We start from the raw sequence: 21,206 nt of genomic DNA, 5'->3' as shown, positions 1-21,206 counted from the left end.
TGATTTTCAACAGTGACAATTAAGATAGAATGCTAACATACCCAAAAGACTTTTTCACACTTCTCACAATAGGGAAATATAGCCCCCAAAAGGTAAAAGAATGACACAATCACAGCAAGGGGGAAGGAATTTGGAACTCTCAATGTGCTGTTGTGAAGGATACACTAATTAACCATCTTCAATTTGAATGAATTACAGTATGACAACTTCATTTTACTTCTTTCGTGGAAATAGAAGGTGAGCACCGACTTCATTCACATAACATGTTGGACAAGCATGTTTTTTTCCTTTTCAGGATATAGGTTGGACAATCGCTTAATCTTTGATAATATGAATGCCTGGTGACAATGAATAAGTTGCTTTAAACAAAACTGTCACCTTATGAGTTAAATTGTTCCATACTGGAAGCCAACAACCAATCAAAACAGAAGGCTTAAGGGATGATGATTTTGCATGAGCTAGTGGAATAATTTGAGATGCCTAGTCCAGAGTGTCTGGGTCACTCCACCAGCACCAGAAGACAACCAGTAGACGTTGTTTATAGCAAAAGCTCAAGCTATGATAATCTTCTCCAGTCCAGAGTTTACAGGGATCAATATAGTTCCATATACAAGGAGTTTGATGAACGTGCCACTCAAACAGAAATTGTCAGCTACTCACTTATTCAGTTTCTTGAACAAGCACCTTAAAACTGAGCATGACAACTTTCAAGTGAACCAATAACTTCCATCATGATATCTAACCATTATGAGGAAAAATATAAACAAAAAAGAAAGCCCGTATTCCTATGTCATAAACAGTTAAAACACTTAATCTCCAAAAAATTATACAAATATTATACAGCTTAATATAACGAGACGAGTCATGTTAAGTAACTTGCCTGATTATATGCAATATTGCCCATAGCTTGCTTCCCCATAGCACACTTCAAAATGTTACAATACACGTTAGATCAAGCTTCAGGGCTGCCAAGTCAAGATACACCACATCCCACCCAAAAGAAAATGAAAGAAAGAAAGAAAAGTAAGTACCTGATATGTATTTCTTGGTGACTGGTTATGATGAGGATAAGGAATCAACCCAGCACACACGCCCAATATGGTAAAAGGCTCTATTTCAATATGGGTCGTTTCTTCTTTAGCATTCTCTTCATATAAGGCAATCTAACAATGATGTATATGGTAATTGGTAAGACATGCTACAATGGGGAATCTAATAGCTAAATAAAACTAATTATAAAAGACAGGTGCGCACCAAAGCATTGTTCTCCTCATTGACATCAAGGTATTCAATCAAGCCTTCTTTCAGGAAACTCTGAAAGGTGCGAACTCCATCCTTCAAGCAAACAAATTTATCAGCACAGTGATAGAAGTGGATATGAGAAATATACAGAGCATCTGTGGGTGTTACCCTCAGCTCCTTCATATGGTGCTCCTTAATTCTTGATACACCTTTGTCAGCAATTACAAGTGGACGACAAACACGACAACCATCAGAAGCAATGTAGACACAGCGCTGCAAGAGCATATATTCTATTGATCATACAGTAGTAAAGTAATTATAAAAGTCTAGAACAGTAACACTTTTTCAGAACGATAAAGATTATGCGATCAAAACATAAGAGATATTCTCCAGTAGCACATTTTGGGAACACAAACTAACCTAACAGAGTATATTTACTGAGAAGTAATAATCTGCTAAAAAAAGTGAAACAAACAGTAGAAGTGATTCTGATGAATCACAATTCATGATTTGGAAAGTCTTTCAGCCACAAATATGTATAAATGTGTATAGTAGCTCTGAAGTATTTCAAATAAATTCCTTTAATTATATAGAGAAAATTCAAAGATAGAAACCAAGGCTTTAAGCAATTATATTTCATTCTTATGCATTCATGGCAAAGGCATCCTAAGTTTAAGAGACAACAGCATAAAGATGTACCAGAGCTCAATGATAAATACAATTGACAGCCTAGCATCAGCATCAGGATGGTGAGTTCTCATGTATATTGACATGGGTTTGAAAGGATAAGACTAACCTGCTTTTCATTCACGAAAATGCTTACAAACTCGCCAATTTTCCCAGCTCTTCGCAATTTTCTCATCGAATTGGCAAATTTCTAAAAAAAAAAGAGTAAATAATACAAATTAGCATCAAAAGGTGAGAAAAAGTTATGACAATATGCCTGAGTAAACATAACAAAAAAAAGGACATTTTGCTTGTAGAATCATACTTGTGGCCTCCTGTGCTTGCCAAGAATACGTCCATTGCATATAATTAAATACGAATTTGGCATAGGAAGTTCTTCAGCGGAAAGCAACTCCATATCTTCCACCCCAAGAGTGTAGCACTATCACATGAATATGCAAGTGTTATCAAGTTATGGCACCATTAAAATAGTTTGGAACATAAAGCCAACAATCTCAATTGTCATCCAGCAACAGCAGTACAGAAGTAATGCAGTGGGCTTAGTTTCAATTTGCAGGAGAAAAATAGAAGCATATGAAGAAGATATATATTTGGATGCAACCAATTAGTGTGTGCCTCTTATCAAATCCTTCAATTTCTTTAACCTAAAGCTTAAATCAAATTCATTCCTTTCTCATTTTACTTTGAAGTTTATTCTAATTAGAGCAAGAATCTCTCCACTGCCCAGGAAGAGAGAAGATAAAAAAGAAAATGTGTAGCAAAATAGTTGCATTTTATGTGTTGGCATATTCTGCATGAATTTAAGTAAGTACTTATAACTCTATAAGTAACAAATACACCAAATTTCAAATCAATAGACTTATGCTTGAAAAATCTGTCTCAGAGATATCTGCCTGATGTATGGCCTAAAATAGGATTTTGATTACTGTAAAACAACTTTTAATAGCTCTGGGTTCTGTCACCATATAATTTGTTAAGTTTAGGATAGAAGTGGTAGCCTAGGGATTTACGAGCTACATTACAGTAGTTTTAAATAAAAACTCTCCTCAATTAATGAAAAATTCAAATGCAAGAAATGTTACAAGTCCCTGTAGATATCGCTAGTTCCTATAAATTATTTCACATCTAAGGCGCTGAAAAAAAATCAACTGTCATTGTTTAGGTGGGGTCGTCTGAATATGCTGTGATCTTTTGCAACAATAAATTCAAAACTGAATCACAGGTCAAGTTAAAGCTGAATACCAGAGAAATGAGAGGGCCTTCATCTTCATCAGTTGTAACATGCGTCATCAATGCCAGATTCTTCACCAATCCACAAGATTCACCTTCTGGAGTATCACAGGGACACAACATTCCCCACTGCAGACGAAGTGGTTCAGTGTATCGAACACGATATTAGGTAATCAAAATAAAGAATGTCCCTGAGAATGTAATCAGTTTACCTGGCTGGGCTGTAAAGCTCTAGGCCCACTGACTTTTCTAGATTTTTCAAATTGCGGAGCAATCCTTGTCATATGCCCTACAGTTCCTATGTATGAGAGTCTAGCTACAGCCTGTAAAAACGAGCAAAAGAAACAAAGATATCAATATTTATTACAATGACCTGAGAGGAAAAGAGATGAACATGCAATGTCATACACACCTGTGTCATGCCTTTCCTGTTCATCTTGAATCTTTGGAGATCCCAATTACCAGTAGCAAGGGCTCTTTCTAGACCATTAGTAATGACAACGTTCGTTACATACTAGAAGCACACAAAACAAATTATCAAATGAATAAAAGAGGATAGTGGTTCAGATGTTAACTATCTTGTAGTAATGGCAGGCCGCAGGCATACAATATAATTAAATTTACAACAAGAAGTTTCCTTTAACAAAAAGAAGCTGAAGCAGACATTAGTGGAAAATGGAGCAATTGGAGCAAGAAATCTCCCAACTGGCAAAAGGACAATAGAGAGATGGGAGGTAGCGTGCTAAGTCCACCACGCAGAAGAAAGTGAAACAGGGAATGCAGAGCAAAAGAGAGGGAGAAGAGAGATTCTTTACTTCAGAGAGTAGTTGGTCATCTATCTTAAAGAGACGGGTTTTCTTAGCTTGCAGCCTGGGGTTTATCGAGCCCTTAAAGTAAACAGACCGAAAGAGGAAATGGGATGGAGGAATTAGCTCCAGAAAAGATAACATTGATCTAACAAAGACTGGGATCATATACATAAACACCATCAGTTGTCTAACTCGTTCAGCTTCATGCTTCCTATTTAGGGTTGAATGTTCTAGATGCATATAATGGTTGGGATTAGAAGTTAAGTTTTAACCTTTTCTCACCACCTTGCTACAATGTAATGATATCTTAACTAAAGCCATCAGGACAAACCTCAGAAATGTCAAACCGAGAGCGAGCTGCCTTATTTAGGATGGCTTCAATGTTTTTATGGGCCATCTCATTCATTGTCTTGAATGAGTCCTAAAATACAAAGCAAAGAAAGAGAATTTACCAAACTTATCATAGAAGGAATATGTTAACAATAGGACCACTTACATACCTCAAAAAGTAGCGCTAGCATTTGGCCAGAGAGCTCAAGTCTTTTATTGCCAACATAATCCTGAAATAAAGAACAGATGACAATCCTAACAAATGGACAAAAGAAGCATAGAGGTTCTTCTGAAATAGAACATATCATTGAACGATAATATAAAGGTTACATTCCATGAATAGATTTCCGCTCCAATGAACAAAGAAAAACAGAAAAGAAAAATGGCCAGACTCCAGTCTCTAACAATGTGTCATACAAACAACTGAACAAGAAATACAAATAACTTGATTGCTCCTCTGGGTATGTCTCTCGATGATGAAATGTTTGAGCAAAAATAGAACATCCAATCTAGTAATCAGAATTCAAGTTAAAATATGATAACTGAAAACTGAATAATTTGTTTTTCCCCCCAAACCAGTACAACAGAAAACGCCAGCATGTTGTTAGCTCCCAAGGTTTCTCCTCTTGCTGCCAGAATTTCGTAATGTAAGGTCTTTGCTAAAGAATAACTAAATAAGATATGGAAAACCACTAAGAGGATTCACAAAATAAATGACAGGTATAAGATAGACGACAGTACGAAGGGTGAAGAATAATTGGTGGAGTGCAGCCATGATAGGTACCATATATTGGCCCTTGACATAAACCTTGGATGGTCTCTGAAATACGTAAAAGTGTAGATGTACTTTGAGAAACAATATTTTAGGGAATAATTGGCTTTTAAGATTACAAATAGAAGGAAGTTCTGTAGGTGGAGCAAGCCTGAGTGAGATATTCTTGGTTTCTCCCACACCATCCAACATAAGAAAATGTTACGTGTTTGCAAAAGAAATAACAGGGCAGATATTTATTCATCCATTTTCACTGTGTTGTAATCACAATTTATTCTTTTAGTAGTTAGTTATAATAAGCATAACCCATATTTCTAATAAATGAATACGTACAAAATAAAACACACTCTACCTGGGATAGGATCAAATATGAAGGGATAGGATCAAACCAAACAAGACTAACTGGAGAGTGCTAAGAAGACCATATTTTAACAGGGTAACATTGACAGTAAAATGCACATGACCTAGAAAACTAGGTCATGTAAGATGAATGAACATGAAGAAAAGTATCACATGAAAATCTGTGATGCGGTGAGATTCTCCATCAAAATGGCAGGCAAAGAGATCATATCAACTTTGCAAGTTTACTTTTAGCAAACATTAAAGAACTTCTTTCCGAAACTCTGATGGTACATAAGGGTTGGGCATGTGGCATTTTGTGAATGGGAAAATTACTTCTAAGGTAAACAAAATGTTCTTTGATGAGGAAATAAATACACTGAAGCATGCAGACAAGGAAACTCAGAGTCAGAATTCATGTTCTGGCAAGACCCACTCATGCGAACAACTAGGATGCAATAACTTTGAATGCACCCGAGCATTGTCTTTCACAACCACAAAGCTTAAGTTACTCAAAACCGCAATACTGTGTAGATTGATGATGGTCATTACCTGAAGAAAGACTAAGCTCAAGTCAGTAGGGGTGAACAGAATACCTTATCATCTATTGTATCCTTGTTTAAGATTGCTTCCATCATGCGTCTCAACATTACAGCAACATATATGCATTTTGGACGAAAATTGTTCTCATGCACCTGAGAGATGAGATATTTTGGATTTGAGAGGCATGGAGGTGGGTGGATCTCATTAGTAGATTTATAATAAGTCAATGGCAGAAAAACCTTGAAATGAACTCACAGGAACGTTGGCAAGAAATGTATCCTGAAGAATTTTTAGAGCACGTCCTTCCTGAATGGCAAAAGAAGAATCCCAGAAGTATTTAAAATATATACAAGAAAAAAGTTGCTGGCAAAAGTAGGAAATGAGTAAGCCAACCTTCTCTACTGCTGTAGGATATTGGAACTTCTGAGTCTACAACAGAAAACAATAATATCAGTGCTAAAAATCTTAGGGGGCGTTTACTTTTGAGGATTAGCCTTGATAGATAAAAATAGTAAGCCTAAACCCTTGTTTACTTAGATGGATTGAAACTTTGGAATATTCCAATGCCCCTTGATTATTCTATCATTTAAGCTAGTTTGCTTGATTCATATCCCATTGAAAGGGTGAGATTGGAGAAATCTTGATTCATATCCCATTGAAAGGGTGGGATTGGATAAATCTTACTCTTCGGGATAAAAATACTCAAATCATGCATTTTATCAATAATCCAAAGTAAACACCCCCTTAGAGATAATACCTTTAAGAAAGGAGCAATCGTTACAGATCATTTACATGGCATGCATACATAACAAATAGAAGTAAGCTGCACCAATGCCCTAGGGTTTACTATGTGACACCTTCATGTTTTAACTATTCAAAACTTTGTTTTGCATGCAATATATGACTGTGAATGTATAATATACATACATGTACATGTGGCACTATACTTATGTCTTTACAGCATCTGGCATCATTAATAATAAATATGATTTATATCTATCTACAACTCTAGAATGAACCACCAGCTAGATGAACCACCATGATTAGAACATTAAGGTGTGTCAAGGCAATTCACATATTGATATTCATCTTGTTATGTTTCAACCTTTAGTAAATATCCAAACGCTCTTCAAAAGGACCTCAAAAGAAGAAAAAGAAAAACAAAACCAAAACCAAAACCAAAACCAAAACCAAAAACAAAAACAAAAACAAAGACAAAGGCTCTTCAAAGAATAAGAAAGCCGTTGCATTGGAATAACTTCCAGCATTGCTTCTTGGAGGGCTTATTATGTTGAAAAATTGAATGAAATAAATCAAATAATCAATCTAAAATTTGGCAGTGACAAACTCTAATTCATTCATATAAGTGCTTCCTGATTTTTATATAGTGATAGCCTATCACTTCAGATTTTTCTCTTCTCAGTTTTTTGGGAAAGGAAAAAAAAAAACAAATGAAAGCTTCAGTGATCAAAACCTTCCGCTCAAGGAATTCCAGGGCCTGATATTTTGTATGTACACCTTCCTTCACACAATCCTGAAATCAAGACATGATACTTATGTAAGTAAAGATTCAGATAATACAAACATCATTACTGTGCATTGATGCTTCGTAGTTTTAAGGCTTGTAAAGCCCCTTTCTGTTGCATTGAAAACAATCCTGATTCTCATTTAAGAGGTACATTGGAGTCTTATTAAGCTAAGAAAGACCACAAAATACTTCGGTCAATACCTCAATTGAAGGCAATAGCAGTTCACTATACCGAGGGTCTCTTCCAATCATCTGGACAACCTCTTGATCACTTTCCATACCCATAGCTTTCAGGACTATCATAATGGGAACCTAGAATTATGAATTAGGAAGTAAAACACACCATAAGATACAGAAATTTCAGATGGTGGCAGGGATGGACAAACAGCAAAATCAAACCTTGCTTGTAAACCCAGTCAGCTGAAGATATATCTTCTCTTTCTCAAATCTTATGACAGTCTTACTCTTTTTTATCTCTGAACTGCTTGTAACAGATGCTTGCACACTGAAATGAGTGGGAGCTAGGAATTCAGTCAGAGAATGCAACAATCACAAGATAGAAATCAAAGTTATCACAAAGCTCAGTTGTTGTGCTTTTCCCTTTCTTTTCTTAATCCAGCCACCAACATATGTCGATCCCATTTAACTATTTTTCAGAACATCCCACAATAAATTCCCCATGATAACCAAGGACTGCAATATGTAATTAGTTAATTGTCTTTAACAAGCACCAAGAAACCATGCTGATTTCTGTGGAAGCAGCTAAGAGCAGTTCACTGCCAAGATCTATTTCTCTTTCTAACTTGTCCACTTTTGTCTCAAGTATATGAAAAAAAGGGTGGAACAAACGGGTATCAAGTTTTATTCCATATATGATCCAATGAATCAGATTTTTCTCATTCAACTGATGGAATTGAGCATCCTGAACCTTGCAACAAGATCCAGTTCTTCAATATTTAGTGACTGCTAGCTATTATCCCAGTTCAAATTTGTTAGGGAATCTGAAACTTTATGAACTTTTTTGCTTTAAACTACTAAAGTGTGCATTTATAAACTTGAAGCATAAAAATGCACATGAGGGGTTCTTTAAGAAAGACAACAACCAAACATCTCACCATCCTTTCTTATCAACATCAATGATTATTCTGTTCTTTGAAAGTTGTTCTTGCATCAAAATCACCTGGAAGAATAGATGGAAAATAAACACAAAGTTCACAAACTGATGATCATGGAAAAATGAGATGTAGGCAGAGATCATGAGTTGAAATAATTGTAAATAAGCAATAAAGATTGCTGTGTAAGTAAAGATTCAGATAATACAAACATCATTACTGTGCAGAGCCAAAACTCAAGTAAAGGTTGTCCACCCTAACAAAAAACTCAACTAACCACCTAATTAGTACCCTAAGAAAATTTGTTCAGGTGGATAATTCAGAATAGGGAGCCACTCTGTCACTTTGTGTTCGAGGTCCCAACCAGACAATCCCACTCATCGTTGTTGGCAACTTACAAGGGGCAATCAAACACTTCGCATTAATGAATTATGACAGACTTCATTATCAAATGCTATTTTTTTTTTTTGGGGGGGGGGGGATGCATTGCCACAGACAACACAATTAGACCTCTTAGAAAAAAAAAACTAGTTAATGCATAAACCTCTCATGTGTCAAAAAGTAAAGCTAAATGGTTTTCAGGTCTAAGTGAAATCTGCACAAGTGAACCAAGAAGGTAAAAGTAAGTACCAATCTTATGTTCCAGCTATGTCTTGAAGTGAATGTGAATAGTAACTTTAATTCCAGACAAGAATCAGAAGTTCAATCATCATTACAAATTGTTCAGTATAACAGTTTTAAATTTTTAACAAACTAGTTCAATGCACATACAGCATGCCGCGTGTATTATTGGTTATCACAGTAGTTCACATCAGAGTTTTACACAAATAATTAAAAGTTCACAATCAAAACTGCCATTACTTGGTAAGAGTCATGAGACACTCAAGAACAAAATAATGCACCAAAAACAAAAGAACAACTATCATTGGAGACTGAACTGGAAACAAACAATCTAATAGGCGAATAGCAACACCTCAAACCATAATTTTCGCATACTAAATAGCTTGGCTCCTACCATCCTACTCAAGAACCCTAAGACTCTCTAACATACCAGTCTCAACAAAATAACCGACTCAAGTAAATAAATAAATAAATCCTTAGCCACGATCATGCCATGCTGATAGACACGAATCGAAGGATTCGTGTCATTACTGGTCTACTTGTCATAATCAAGAGTGAAGAGCCATGATGTGATAAAATGTCACCTTCTCCGTCCCTTTAACTATGAAATATCCTCCAGGATCAAGTGGGCATTCACCTAAGAAACAGATGCACTCATTATAATGAGGAGGGAAAAGCACTACCAAAGAAACAAAGAAAATAGTTCTTGCTCCGTGATATAATGTGGACATAAATACAAAAGAATTGAATTGCAAAAGCATAGGGAGATACCATATCTGGCAAGTTCTTCTTCATCCTTCCCATACAATACGCAACAACAACTTTTTAACATGATAGGCAATCTCCCAATAATGACATTTTTCTGGAAAATTTAGCTCAAATACTTAGTGCGCGTATAGCGTTAGTCCACAAATCGCATTTCTGTACAATTATAAAATATTAAATCACCTTCATTTGAATTCGGTTTCCATCATAGTTTCCATTCGAATATTCTATGTTCACGTATATTGGAGCGGCATAGCTGGAAAATAAAATGCGTACTTCAAAAAGTGTGGTATGCTCTAAAGTAAATTGTGTTTAAAGTCTATGAAAGAGTGTATCAAACGAATGTCTAAAATCAGCTCCTTCTATTATTGAAATTTGCATAGAAGATGGAATAATGGAGCAAAAGGGAACCTCAAATGCTACATCCAAGTTGCATATGAGCAGTTAATAGTCTACATGATTATGCTGCAGCGACAAAAAGGTAGCTTCAAGGTGTCATTACTAAAGGAAACTGCTTTCTCATATTCTATGCATAAACTTTTAGTGATGAGCTACAAGCTGAATAGCAAAAGGAAGACTATGATACCTGTTCTTTGTGATTAATAATAAACTTATCACTCTAATAATTCATAAACCAGCCTGCTCATAAAACTTCATACTGGACTACACCTTTTCTTTTATGTTGCAAGAAAAGACTAAGAATTAGCTTTGAGAAGATGCACTTCCTAACATAGTATTTGATTCTTCTTGTACATCAAACTGCCTTATAGAAAATGAGGGACATTTTAAGGCTCATATAACTATTCAATGTCATGTCAGAACTTGACGGTCACACAGATCTAACGCTTAAAATATATGCAGCAGATAAGTGACTTCGACGATTCCTTGCACCAGTTCCAACGCATATGAGATAGAAAAGTGCAACAACTAGGACTCACGTGATGTCATAGAGACGGCACTTCTGGGGATTAAGCAGATCAGTGACAGTGTCACCCATCATTGATGGTTCACCAATGCGAACATCTTTGTATCTGCAACAAAGTTAATGAAAAAGGGTTGTTAAAATAAAGGTAAAGAGGATCAAATTCTAGTAAATCGATGTACTAATGTGCATAGCTCCATGGAGCATAATGCAAATAAAACTATTGAATATGATTTTTTCACCTCAAATAAATATTTGGGTCTCGGCAGGTGATGAGATTATTGGCTTGAACAATCTTTTTTATCCCCGTCCGTACAAAGAAATTAAAGGAGTCCAAATGTTGTTTGACAAGACCTCTCACCTGGATATGCACATAAACCAGCAGTCAAAACAAATAAAATGCTTCAAAAGTAATTAAACGAGTCAAAATGTCATTTCACTAGCCGTCTCACCAGCGTATGCACATAAACAAGCATTTTTTGGTGAACAAACAGAATCCTTCACAAGGAATTACCAACCATTTCCCCTGTTATACAGCCGCCTATTTCTACTGTGTTCTTAAGCTCAGCTAGTACTAAATATAAGTTGAAAAGAAACAAGTGAACTTTGTGAGGTGCAAGTGCGAGAAAAAGGAAATTCATAAATATTTTCAACAGGAGGAGGAATCATAAAAAAGTTAACACTTTCACCTTTTTTAGGAAGTTATAAGATTGAGGGGTAAAAGAACAAATAAACACACTCACATTCTGCCAAATCATTCATGCTTATATGAACCGAGATACCTGACTTCCTCAATTAGGATAGTAAAAATAGCATCAACTACAAACATAAACAATGAAAAAAAAATATGATACCTTCAAGAATTCAGGGACTAATTGGAACTTGTCAACTGCATTCTTCACCGGGGCCGCAAGAGCTTGTTTATCAATTCCCAGTCTAGTTACACAAAATTAAAGTGACCAAATATCGAAATCATAATAGACAAGAAGCATTTGCACCGATAAGTTGGCATACCCTTTCTCCAGTAAATCATTGAACAAAGCTGGGTCGTCTTCTCTCACTACCATCTCGAACTTGTTGATACCCAGAGAGAGAAGGAGAGGACGGCGGAAGAGAGAATGAGAGATTGAGAAAGGTGGCGGGGCGGGAGAGACAGAATAGGGTATTTGTTTTCTATAAATTGATTGATTGATTATTGGGTTGGGCCTTATTTTTCTTCTGTTTTTTCATTTCTGAAAAAAGGAAAATATTTCTTCCACTACTTCAGTTTCCCGGGAAACTTTACCTTGGCGCCAAAATTCGTCGCTCCTAAAACCACCCGCCGGCGCCGGAATTGCACTTCAACGACGGCATACTAAGTTATATTTGCCCCCAAACTACCCTATGGGCAGATTACCCGGTTTTCGCCCTCCACAATTCTCTGAGGTAAGATTTATTCCATTTTTTTGGTATCGTCAAAATATTGCTCGTCATTATTACCTATGTTTTCAATGTACCGTGTGAAATTGCGAAATTTTTTGTGTGGTCGCATCTGTATCTCTCTTTCTTGATAAGTAAGTTCTTGTTCAGGTTAAGGTATCTCGGTTTCTAAACTTTCTGTGCGCCATTCGTGACTATAACTACGTTCTATAGTCTGCTTTTATGCTTGTTCCTAATCTGAAGAAATTCACTTTGTATTTGGCATATGCTAAACTCGCGGCTTATTTCGGGCTTCTGGCAGGAGGATGCGTGGTTGCCTGGTTGGCTTCAGCAAGGCAATGACGAATGGTTGGATGTTGAGAGCACGAAGGAAGATCACATTACATTTGAGAAGCGTGTTGAGGTTCTGTGAAAGAAGAACTTCTGTTATATGTTTTGTCAAACTAATTGCTGCATTTACTAGGTGTTTGCGACTTTCGAAGTTGGCCGGTTTCTGTTTTTTTAGATGTAGGAATGCTTTAGCGGCCTACATTTCTCACTTGGTCAATGCTAGCTCGAATTAGTGCTATTGATCAAGCTGCACAACTTTTAAAATGAAGATGTTTATGGCTTTGAGTAGTGAAGTGAATACTATTTGTTGAAGTAGCTGTTGCAATATGGAAGTTTGAAAGATTAGACAGCGTTAGTATTGGGATGCTGCAAAAGCATGGAAAGGAATGAAATGGTTTTGTTGTGTTCTTTATATCCTGGCAACTTAATAGAAGTAATGTCACAAATTCAGCTTGTTGTTTCGGCTGCAGACAAATGCCAGATCTCTTTTGATTTATGAAGTGCAAATTAGTTATCTCATATTCTACTTGAAACTTTATCTCCAGGAGTCATAATCTCATCGATATATTTTAACAGGAATTAAGAGACTTTAACAGTGGAGATTCATTGAGGGACAAAGGTGGATGTAATGTTGGTCAATTATTTATATCCGGGACTGACAGTTCACCCTTCAGTTGTGCTCAATCTGCTAACGATGTAAGTTTCTTCCGGTAATTTGGATTTAGTTTTCCTTTAACTTTCTTACAATAGATGGGTGGAGATTGTCCGTGACTATGGGTTTTTTCTGTTCCCAATCTTATGTTCGAAATCTATTTAAAGAGAGTGACAAAGAGGTAGACCTTGTATGCATTTAATGGCAGAATGATGATCTTACATTGGAACTTTTATTCTCACATTCTTCCTCTATTTCTCTGTTATGCCATCTATCCTATAATATATCACCAGCATTAACTGATGCCTAAAAAGATGCCTTATTTTAGGCTGCTTTAATAGATCAGAAAAGGTTAGGTGCCTAGCTCTTCTCCTGTTTAAGCTTGATGATATCTAGAGTGTTTATTTTATGATTATAAAGGTTCTAAACTGTAACTGAGACTGGTATATACATCTGACGTTATATTATTCTCAGGCATACTGCTAAAATAGTGTTCGTGCTTATGAGGTTATGTTGCTGTTTCTAGTGAAAAAATAAATTCAAGAAACTTTAGTTCTGCTAAATCTTAATAGACAGTCTTCTTCTGTCTATTTGAGTTATATTAGTTTCTTTGGAACCATTAAGCTGAAGCCACATACATTTTTATGTTTGGGGGTAATATGCTATGTTTCGCATATTGTCCCATAGGTTGTTGGACACCTTTAGACTGTATTCTAGGACTTTGTTCTTGGTCATTATTGTGAAAATTTATGCTTCATAGTACACTCTTTGCCCAGTGAAAAACATATTATGTGCGTAATCGTTACATTCTTTTTTTTTTCTTTCTGAAGGTGGTACATTTTCATCTTTGTCTGTCGTCAGATGGCGATTCAGAAAATGCAGCTCTAAGTAATGATGCATGTGAAACAGAGCCTAATTATCCTGCTGTGGCTCAACCTCTCGGAACTTTAAAAATTCAGAAGAATGCTAATTTAAGTACATATCCGCATGCTGGTGCAGTAAACTGCACTCAAACGGTAGAGTTGGAGAGAGATGATAAAAAAATCGAATTGCTGAAGCTTAATGACAATGTACATTTCTCTGGAGCTGCTTCTGATGCCGTAGAGCTGTGTATTGCAGCATCTGAAGCACTGGTAATTAATGAATTGATCGACAGTGATTCACTTGAAAAATCTTCCTCAGCTTCAGCCATACTTGAAGCTTCTCTTAAGCTAAAACAAGCACGGTTGGAAGTCTGGAAAAACACCTTTGCTAACTCATTTTCCGTGACAAGTGATATGGATTATTTATCTGACTTGGATGATATATCTATGGAAAGTGTGTATGAAGATGCTGGGATTCACTTAAGTGAGTTGCCTGGAAATGAGTTAAGTATATCTCATGTTAAGGATACTTTGGAATCTGAGCATAATGAAGAAGTAGAACATATGAATACCATTGCTTCTGCCAGAATTTATGACAATCCTGGTATCTATAATTTTGACAATGACATACAATTGAGAAAGGATTTGGCTGCCATATATAGTGGCAGTGATGCACAAGAGAATGTAGATTGTAGTCCAGCTTGTGATCAGGGCACTGATGCTGGACACTGCAATGATCGCTCGAGGGCTGTTAATTTTCCGGCACACTGCCATCCTTCAGTTTCAGAAGAGGTTAGAAAAATTCTAATCCCAATTCAAATTTCTCTGTTGACAGTTTGCTGTGTATGTTTCAATAAACCATGTCCATTGCATGTTAGGCAGGCTTTTATTTGTAAAGTTCAGGGGAGGCCGGAGGGCAATAGTACAATGAAGCAATTTGATATCTAGATAAGAATTCATATACACAGGCTGTTCTTTCAATTTTTTACCTTAGCTTATTGTTGGCAAGATGCATATTAAACATTATATCAGAGTACATGAATTCCATTTCTGGTGAAACGCCTCCGGTGCACATTCACTTGGTGTAGCATTGAAAGTTTCCCTGACAATATAAGTTATCCTGCCTCACAAGATCCAGTTGATGTGTGTGTTACTTTTCTCTTTCTGATCTGCAGCCACTGGGGAGTAGGTTTCAGTTTTGAGCAAATGTTGCCACTTCTGAAAAATTCGATGTATCGTAAAACCTTAGCTTCTCTGTTGCTATTTAATCCACTGGCTGCAGCTATCCTGGTTTTCTATGGCAATCATCAGAATTGAGTTACATGGTAACTTCGTACATTTTTTTTTTTTTGAGAGGTACTTTGTACATTTTAATTAGTAAATTGTTGACTAGCTCAAATGTTTGATGAGGCTTGAACAAAATTGTACTCAGTGAGTGGAAAGCATATCCTATTTCTGATAACCTCAAAGTTCTGTGGTGCAGTTTTAAATAAACTTTGATTGCATGTAGAATTTTCCTTTTGTTTTATTGTGATTTGACTATTTATTAAATATACAAATGCTTAATGGAGAACTTTCAGCATCTTTAGTTTTGTACAATGTACTGATCACTGTTTCCTCCAATCTTCAGGAAGTCAACACAGTCACACCAGAAAACAATCCACGTGAAAGTTATGTGAGCTCTTCTCCTATTATGAGTCTTCGAGATGGGGGTACAGTTCAATTTTCCTATTCCCTTTCTTTTATTTGATCTGAGAAAAAAATACTAAAGGAATTACAACTAGTCAATTTCTCTTCTCTTTGCAGAAAAAGATTATTGTCAACCAAATATAGTTCGACAAAGGTTCCAGAGCCGCTGGCTTGGTGGTTGGTCAAGCAACGTAAGTATTAGTTGAAGTTGGATTTTTTTTCCTATCAAACTATCATCATCGAATTATGGTCTCTGACAATTTGAACATCTTTGCACAAGAAACCTCTTGACTACGTAATTTTTAGTTGAACGTAATTTAGCAAGTAAGCACTTTGTGGAGTTCTTTCTCACTTAGTACCTTCTGATATGTTTAACCATAAAATCCATCATTTGAGTTTCTCTTACGGTATTCATTAGTAACTTGTCATATGGTTTACTAGTACAAAACTGAATTGAATTAGAAGTACAGGCTCTTCATAGCCTCAAGGAAATGCTTTAACTGATCTGAATTGAAATTCTTAAGACATGCATTGGTAAAACTAAAGCAACAATTTGGAAAGAGGAGAGTGACAAGTCATCTCATTTTTTTTCTCATATATAGGGAATGTTGTTCCTTAACAATTAGTGCTTTTGTTTATCTCTTCTTCCTTAAACTTAGTTTTAACTTTCCCTCTTTTGCTTTTCTTATGTACATCTATGTTTGCAGAATGAAGTGATATGCGCCACTAAGAAATACAGCATTCCAAAACCTTTTGTTGGTCAGACAAGCTTTTTTTCAGAATCTGCATGTACTGCTCCAGATGTGAACTCCTTTGTCCAGAATCATGATAAACAGGCTGTAAAAGCTTCTCAACTGAGCATACGTAGTGAAAATTTCTCTAACCGAGGAAATGATGGGATGTTACTTTCTCAAGATGTGGGATCTTCAAGTGCATCTTTGGTGGACCCCCTTTGCTCTGTTGTGCCATCTAGTATTCCTGAAAATCTATGTTCCTCACCAACTCTAAACCTCAGAGACCCAATTGTTCCTATTACAATTGAATATAAGAAAGACAAATCTTTGGTGGACCCCCTTTGCTCTGTTGTGCCATCTAGTATTCCTGAAAACCTATGTTCCTCACCAACTCTAAACTACAGAGACCCAGTTGTTCCTATAACTACTGAATATAAGAAAGACAATGTGCTGGGCGCCCCTTATTTTCAGAATATACCAGCTGAAGAGGAAAATATTGCCAGGCAAACAGCTGATAACAATGACTCAGGGAATAAAGTTTCTAGGCGATCAGCTTCTCTTAGGGATTATAGTGTGTTGTTGCCCAGCCACACTACGCTTTCTGGAAGAGATAGTCATGAGAAACATTCATTTCTGATGGAGAAGAACTTTAAGTTGACTTTCCAGGAGTCAAATTCTAGAAGTAGGGAAGAAGCTGTGAAGGCTGGGCCTGAACTACAAATTCTAAATAAAGAAAATAGTGCTTGGAGTCTATCTCCTGTAGTTAACTACAGAACAGAGTCCCACTTCCATGCTTCTATTTATTGTAAGCAAAATTTTGTTGAAGAAAATCCAATTGGGACAGCACAACCAGAAAACTTGGTGAAGCACTTGCCCTGTGAGAACCTTCAGCCAAAGCTATTACAATGTGAAAATCAAAGTGCCCAAAAGCAACCAACACAGAAACGAGTTCACTTTTCTGAAAAGGAAACTAATATTCCAGACAACAAAAAAGCTTGGAAATTGCAAACTGCATCAAAACCTTGTAAGAGAGATCCCAACTTTCACATGACATATAAATTTGATTTGCTGATAGTTCTACATTAATGACTTTGAACATCTTTGCAGGCTATTCTACTAGAGCTGCAAAAAGGTTAACTAGATCCAGTGCTCATCTTGAGTCTAGAGCTCAACAGATGGACAAATTTTTAAGAGTGAACTTGGATAAGAAGAAGAAAAGGTTGATATTTCAATACATGGAATTTTTGCTTACTGGATTCTCTCAGCAAAAGGAAAAGGAAATTGACAGTCTCATTAGAAAATATGGTGGCATAGTCCTCCCTCAAATTCCATCTGCAAACGCAAAGGGAAAGAGAAGCTCTAGGTCTAAGTCTCGGGGCCTTCCAATTGTTTTATGTTTAAAGAAGGTCAGAGACAATTTTAAATGTTTTTTTCAATCTTCAGTTGTATATTTAATGCATGTTTATATTTTTTTACACAATTTTTATCCCGTCTTTTGGAAAGCTGCCCATCAAATATCAAGAAAAGAAGGTAAACTTCAATGAACAATCTTTTGGTTTGTAGACTTATCATTTCACTAGGAGTCTAGGAGGATTATTAGGGGAGTTTATTAGTTATAAACTCAATAAAAGTGTAACTATAAGGATCATGACCAATGAAGAGGCTCGTAGCTTCTTTAAAGGTCTTGGGCTACAATTGGTAACTGGAGATGTAGATCATGTTTCCTGCATTGGAATTAGCAGAAGAGATAGCGAAAGTTGAGTTTGCTGAACTTCAGTTGAGCAGCACCTGCTTCTATTTTGTTTGATCATCTTAGTTTCTCTACACTCTGAGGATTTAGATATTTCTTCCTAATTGCAAATTTTAGTAATAAATGGGAGTAATGAACACAATTTGAATGCAACACTATGTATATTGTCTTTTGACATTTAATACATGGCATACAAGACTTATTTGAAAGAAGACTATGTTCCTACATTAGGTATCTACTTGACAAAACCTGATATTTCCCTTCATAAATATTGAGCTTCTTTTTACATTGTTTTATAAATTTTGGCACTATTCTACACCCAACATAAATATTGAGCTTCTTTTTACATTGTTTTATAAATTTTGGCACTATTCTACACCCAAAAGAGGTACACTAATTGCTAATATTCTCTTGCAGTGTGGAAATGTCTAATTCTTGTTATTTTGCCACTCAGATACAATCAGTCAAGTTCTTGTACGGATGTGCTGTGAATGCACATGTACTGAGAGTTAATTGGCTTATTGATTCCATTGCAGCAGGTTTTGTCTTGCAGCCGAACAGGTATGCTTGTGACGTGTTGCCATATCTTGCTAGTACTGATATTTTCGTTCATGTCTCTTTTGGGTAAATACCTTGAGCATAACCAATAAACTTGACATTTGACATGATTGCTGCATGTATATGTATTTTTCTGATCCTGAAAGTTGCCCGGAGAATTAATAACAGACTCGTGATTGGCAAAGTCTGATCATTAAATTGACATAAAATACCTTACACGTTCTAAATTACTAGGAAGCTTGTTGCACGTAATAAAGCTTGTGCAATTTGACAGTCCACAATTGGACAGCGAGTGATTACTATGAGGTTATGTTTCAACTTTTCTTACAAGCCCTATGCATTATGTGCATTGCTTGAGAAAATACTCCACTAACTTAATACCTATCAATGAATAACAGTGGACATAATTATACTTGGTCCATCTTTTGAAGGACCATATATCTCATACCTTCTCTTAATACATATGTTCAAAAGGTTTTGCTTTTATCATCTTGATTTATTTTGAACCCTGCCCTCTTTGTACATAAGTAGTCTTAAAATGGCCTAATTGTAGCCAAGACAGGTGATCCAGCTTATTGCATGGAGCTAGTGCTTTGGCTTTGTAACTAATAAATTTTTTGCATCTTTTCCTTTTCTCTTTATCAATTTGACCTCATGTATCCTATGAATTATGACATGCAACCAAATTTTCTGAGTCTTGTTTAAGGCTTCATAAATTTTCCCTCAGCTTCTCATTTATCATGTTTCTGATGTTTCAAATTCTCAGGTACATGATCCTACCCAGAAATATTAGCAGAAATGACCAAGTTTATACAGCTGTCAAGTACAATATTCATTCTCTTGTCTTTAACAATCTTGGAGTCATGCTTCATGGAAAGACCAAATATTTTACAAACATTACCACCATTGTCAAGGTATGGTACATATGCTTGTAGACTATTATTTTAAAAAATGAAATGCATGCCAAAGAGATTGGGATTCTTGTAATTTTTATCTCATTTTGTTGCTGATGACATCCTGTAAAATTGGATGGTGGGAATGGTGAAGTAATTGCCCCCCACATATAATTTTTAAGAGGCCTAGACAATTATATATTCATTCTTGGAATTAGATTCTTTTTTGTTTCTTGTTTACTCATAATATGTCCATGAGGTTTAAACCGCATAAATTTGTTCAACTTCACAATTTGGCACCCGCGTATGATAAGATGTCGCCATTCATTTTGTTGAGATACTATCTGGCTATCTCATTTTCATGATGTACTTAAGGTTCTATCTGTATCCTGGTCAGCATGGTGGTGGGCAGGTTTTCAAAACTCTGCAAAGTTTGATACAGACTCTTGAGTCTGGGAGAATTTCAATGGCTGTACTTGTTGCTGAGGAGGAGACCTGTGCTTCTCGTCACTTGAGACACTGTGCCATGGAGCAGAATATACATGTAACGGTCAGTTATTGCTGTCATCACTCTCATGCTGCAATGAACACTCATTTTAACTTTGAAAAATTGAAAAACAATAGACATGCTACGAAAGAAATGATCTGGTATCATAAATATGGTAGAGAACATCTCCTGCTCTCAGGGATACTGACACAAGACTTTTGAATTTGATGCAGTCAATTTACTGGATCATAAAGTGCTTATACGCCGGACATCTTATTCCTTTGGAGGAGAAAGGGAATTCATGGCGTCCACCTGCTATTCAGCTTCAAAGGCACCTAGAACCCATGGAATTAAGTCAAGAAATATGAACTTTGCCATTGTGAGGTCTTGTAAGTACGTGATGTTATCTTTGCAATATAAATCCTTTGCATAGTTGAAGCCAATTATGTTCCATTTACAAATTCTATATCAATCAATGAGCCTAGTGGAGCGTTTGTCCAGACTGCTTAAATTCTTTCTTTTTTTTAACTATTTGGAGTTTATCTCAACCTATTTGGAGTTACCTTTACAACTTTTTTATCCTTCCCTTTCTCAATTACCCAAGAAATCAATGTCCATTTCCTCTAAATTCCTTACTAGCATCATATGTGCGTGTTTGAAGCTCCAACGTTCTCAACTTATGTTTACGCTAACATCCTAGGATAATAATGATAATCTGCTTTTTGTCAACAGGTGCAATACTTGAGAACTGCAACCTTCCATGAGCACTGGAGTTTCTAAATGAGCTATACAATCGGAGAGCGGTTTTGGTCCTTGAGGTTCTAATGCTTCATGTAATTCCAATATTTCGAAACGAGCTTAATTTGAACTCTTGGATCAAGAAGCAGCTAAAGCTCAGCAAAAAACTAAAAAGATTGGCCTTCTTAATATG

The 21,206-nt window shown here is 36.2% G+C and overlaps 2 protein-coding genes across 5 annotated transcripts in view; one reads left to right on the top strand and one right to left on the bottom strand.

The window, feature by feature from the left end:
* LOC131022470 (DNA-directed RNA polymerase III subunit 2-like) overlaps positions 1–12,048 on the bottom strand; it is a 19,101-nt gene extending 7,053 nt beyond the window's left edge. The window contains exons 1-25 of the mRNA XM_057951963.1: positions 11,915–12,048; positions 11,755–11,836; positions 11,143–11,261; positions 10,917–11,009; positions 10,162–10,234; positions 9,985–10,075; positions 9,798–9,850; positions 8,596–8,660; positions 7,880–7,985; positions 7,682–7,792; positions 7,427–7,486; positions 6,346–6,381; positions 6,208–6,258; positions 6,006–6,104; positions 4,469–4,528; positions 4,300–4,389; positions 3,572–3,673; positions 3,372–3,482; positions 3,172–3,288; positions 2,234–2,350; positions 2,039–2,119; positions 1,411–1,515; positions 1,255–1,335; positions 1,032–1,163; positions 881–925 (exon numbers count right to left, since the gene is read on the bottom strand). Coding sequence (XP_057807946.1) covers positions 881–925; positions 1,032–1,163; positions 1,255–1,335; positions 1,411–1,515; positions 2,039–2,119; positions 2,234–2,350; positions 3,172–3,288; positions 3,372–3,482; positions 3,572–3,673; positions 4,300–4,389; positions 4,469–4,528; positions 6,006–6,104; positions 6,208–6,258; positions 6,346–6,381; positions 7,427–7,486; positions 7,682–7,792; positions 7,880–7,985; positions 8,596–8,660; positions 9,798–9,850; positions 9,985–10,075; positions 10,162–10,234; positions 10,917–11,009; positions 11,143–11,261; positions 11,755–11,836; positions 11,915–11,967 — 2,133 coding nt within the window. The 5' untranslated portion in view covers positions 11,968–12,048. The remainder of the gene's footprint in view (positions 1–880; positions 926–1,031; positions 1,164–1,254; positions 1,336–1,410; positions 1,516–2,038; positions 2,120–2,233; positions 2,351–3,171; positions 3,289–3,371; positions 3,483–3,571; positions 3,674–4,299; positions 4,390–4,468; positions 4,529–6,005; positions 6,105–6,207; positions 6,259–6,345; positions 6,382–7,426; positions 7,487–7,681; positions 7,793–7,879; positions 7,986–8,595; positions 8,661–9,797; positions 9,851–9,984; positions 10,076–10,161; positions 10,235–10,916; positions 11,010–11,142; positions 11,262–11,754; positions 11,837–11,914) is intronic.
* On the top strand, positions 11,924–21,206 carry LOC131022471 (uncharacterized). 4 transcript variants are annotated; one of them, XM_057951964.1, is made up of 14 exons: positions 11,924–12,062; positions 12,143–12,325; positions 12,621–12,722; positions 13,226–13,345; positions 14,132–14,956; positions 15,795–15,876; positions 15,971–16,044; positions 16,561–17,611; positions 17,695–17,993; positions 18,792–18,898; positions 19,662–19,809; positions 20,186–20,338; positions 20,509–20,664; positions 21,008–21,206. In XM_057951964.1, exons 2-13 carry the CDS (start codon positions 12,284–12,286, stop codon positions 20,641–20,643), a joined length of 3,138 nt encoding a protein of 1,045 aa, XP_057807947.1. In that variant the 5' UTR covers positions 11,924–12,062; positions 12,143–12,283; the 3' UTR covers positions 20,644–20,664; positions 21,008–21,206. The 4 variants fall into 4 exon arrangements, with proteins under 4 accessions (XP_057807947.1, XP_057807948.1, XP_057807950.1 ...); XM_057951965.1 differs by having other exon boundaries at positions 20,509–20,668; XM_057951966.1 differs by having other exon boundaries at positions 11,925–12,062; positions 12,168–12,325.

This window comes from Salvia miltiorrhiza, chromosome 4, assembly GCF_028751815.1.
Source record: "Salvia miltiorrhiza cultivar Shanhuang (shh) chromosome 4, IMPLAD_Smil_shh, whole genome shotgun sequence".
Classification (NCBI taxonomy): domain Eukaryota; kingdom Viridiplantae; phylum Streptophyta; class Magnoliopsida; order Lamiales; family Lamiaceae; genus Salvia; species Salvia miltiorrhiza.
This window is presented reverse-complemented; position numbering and strand designations above follow the sequence as displayed.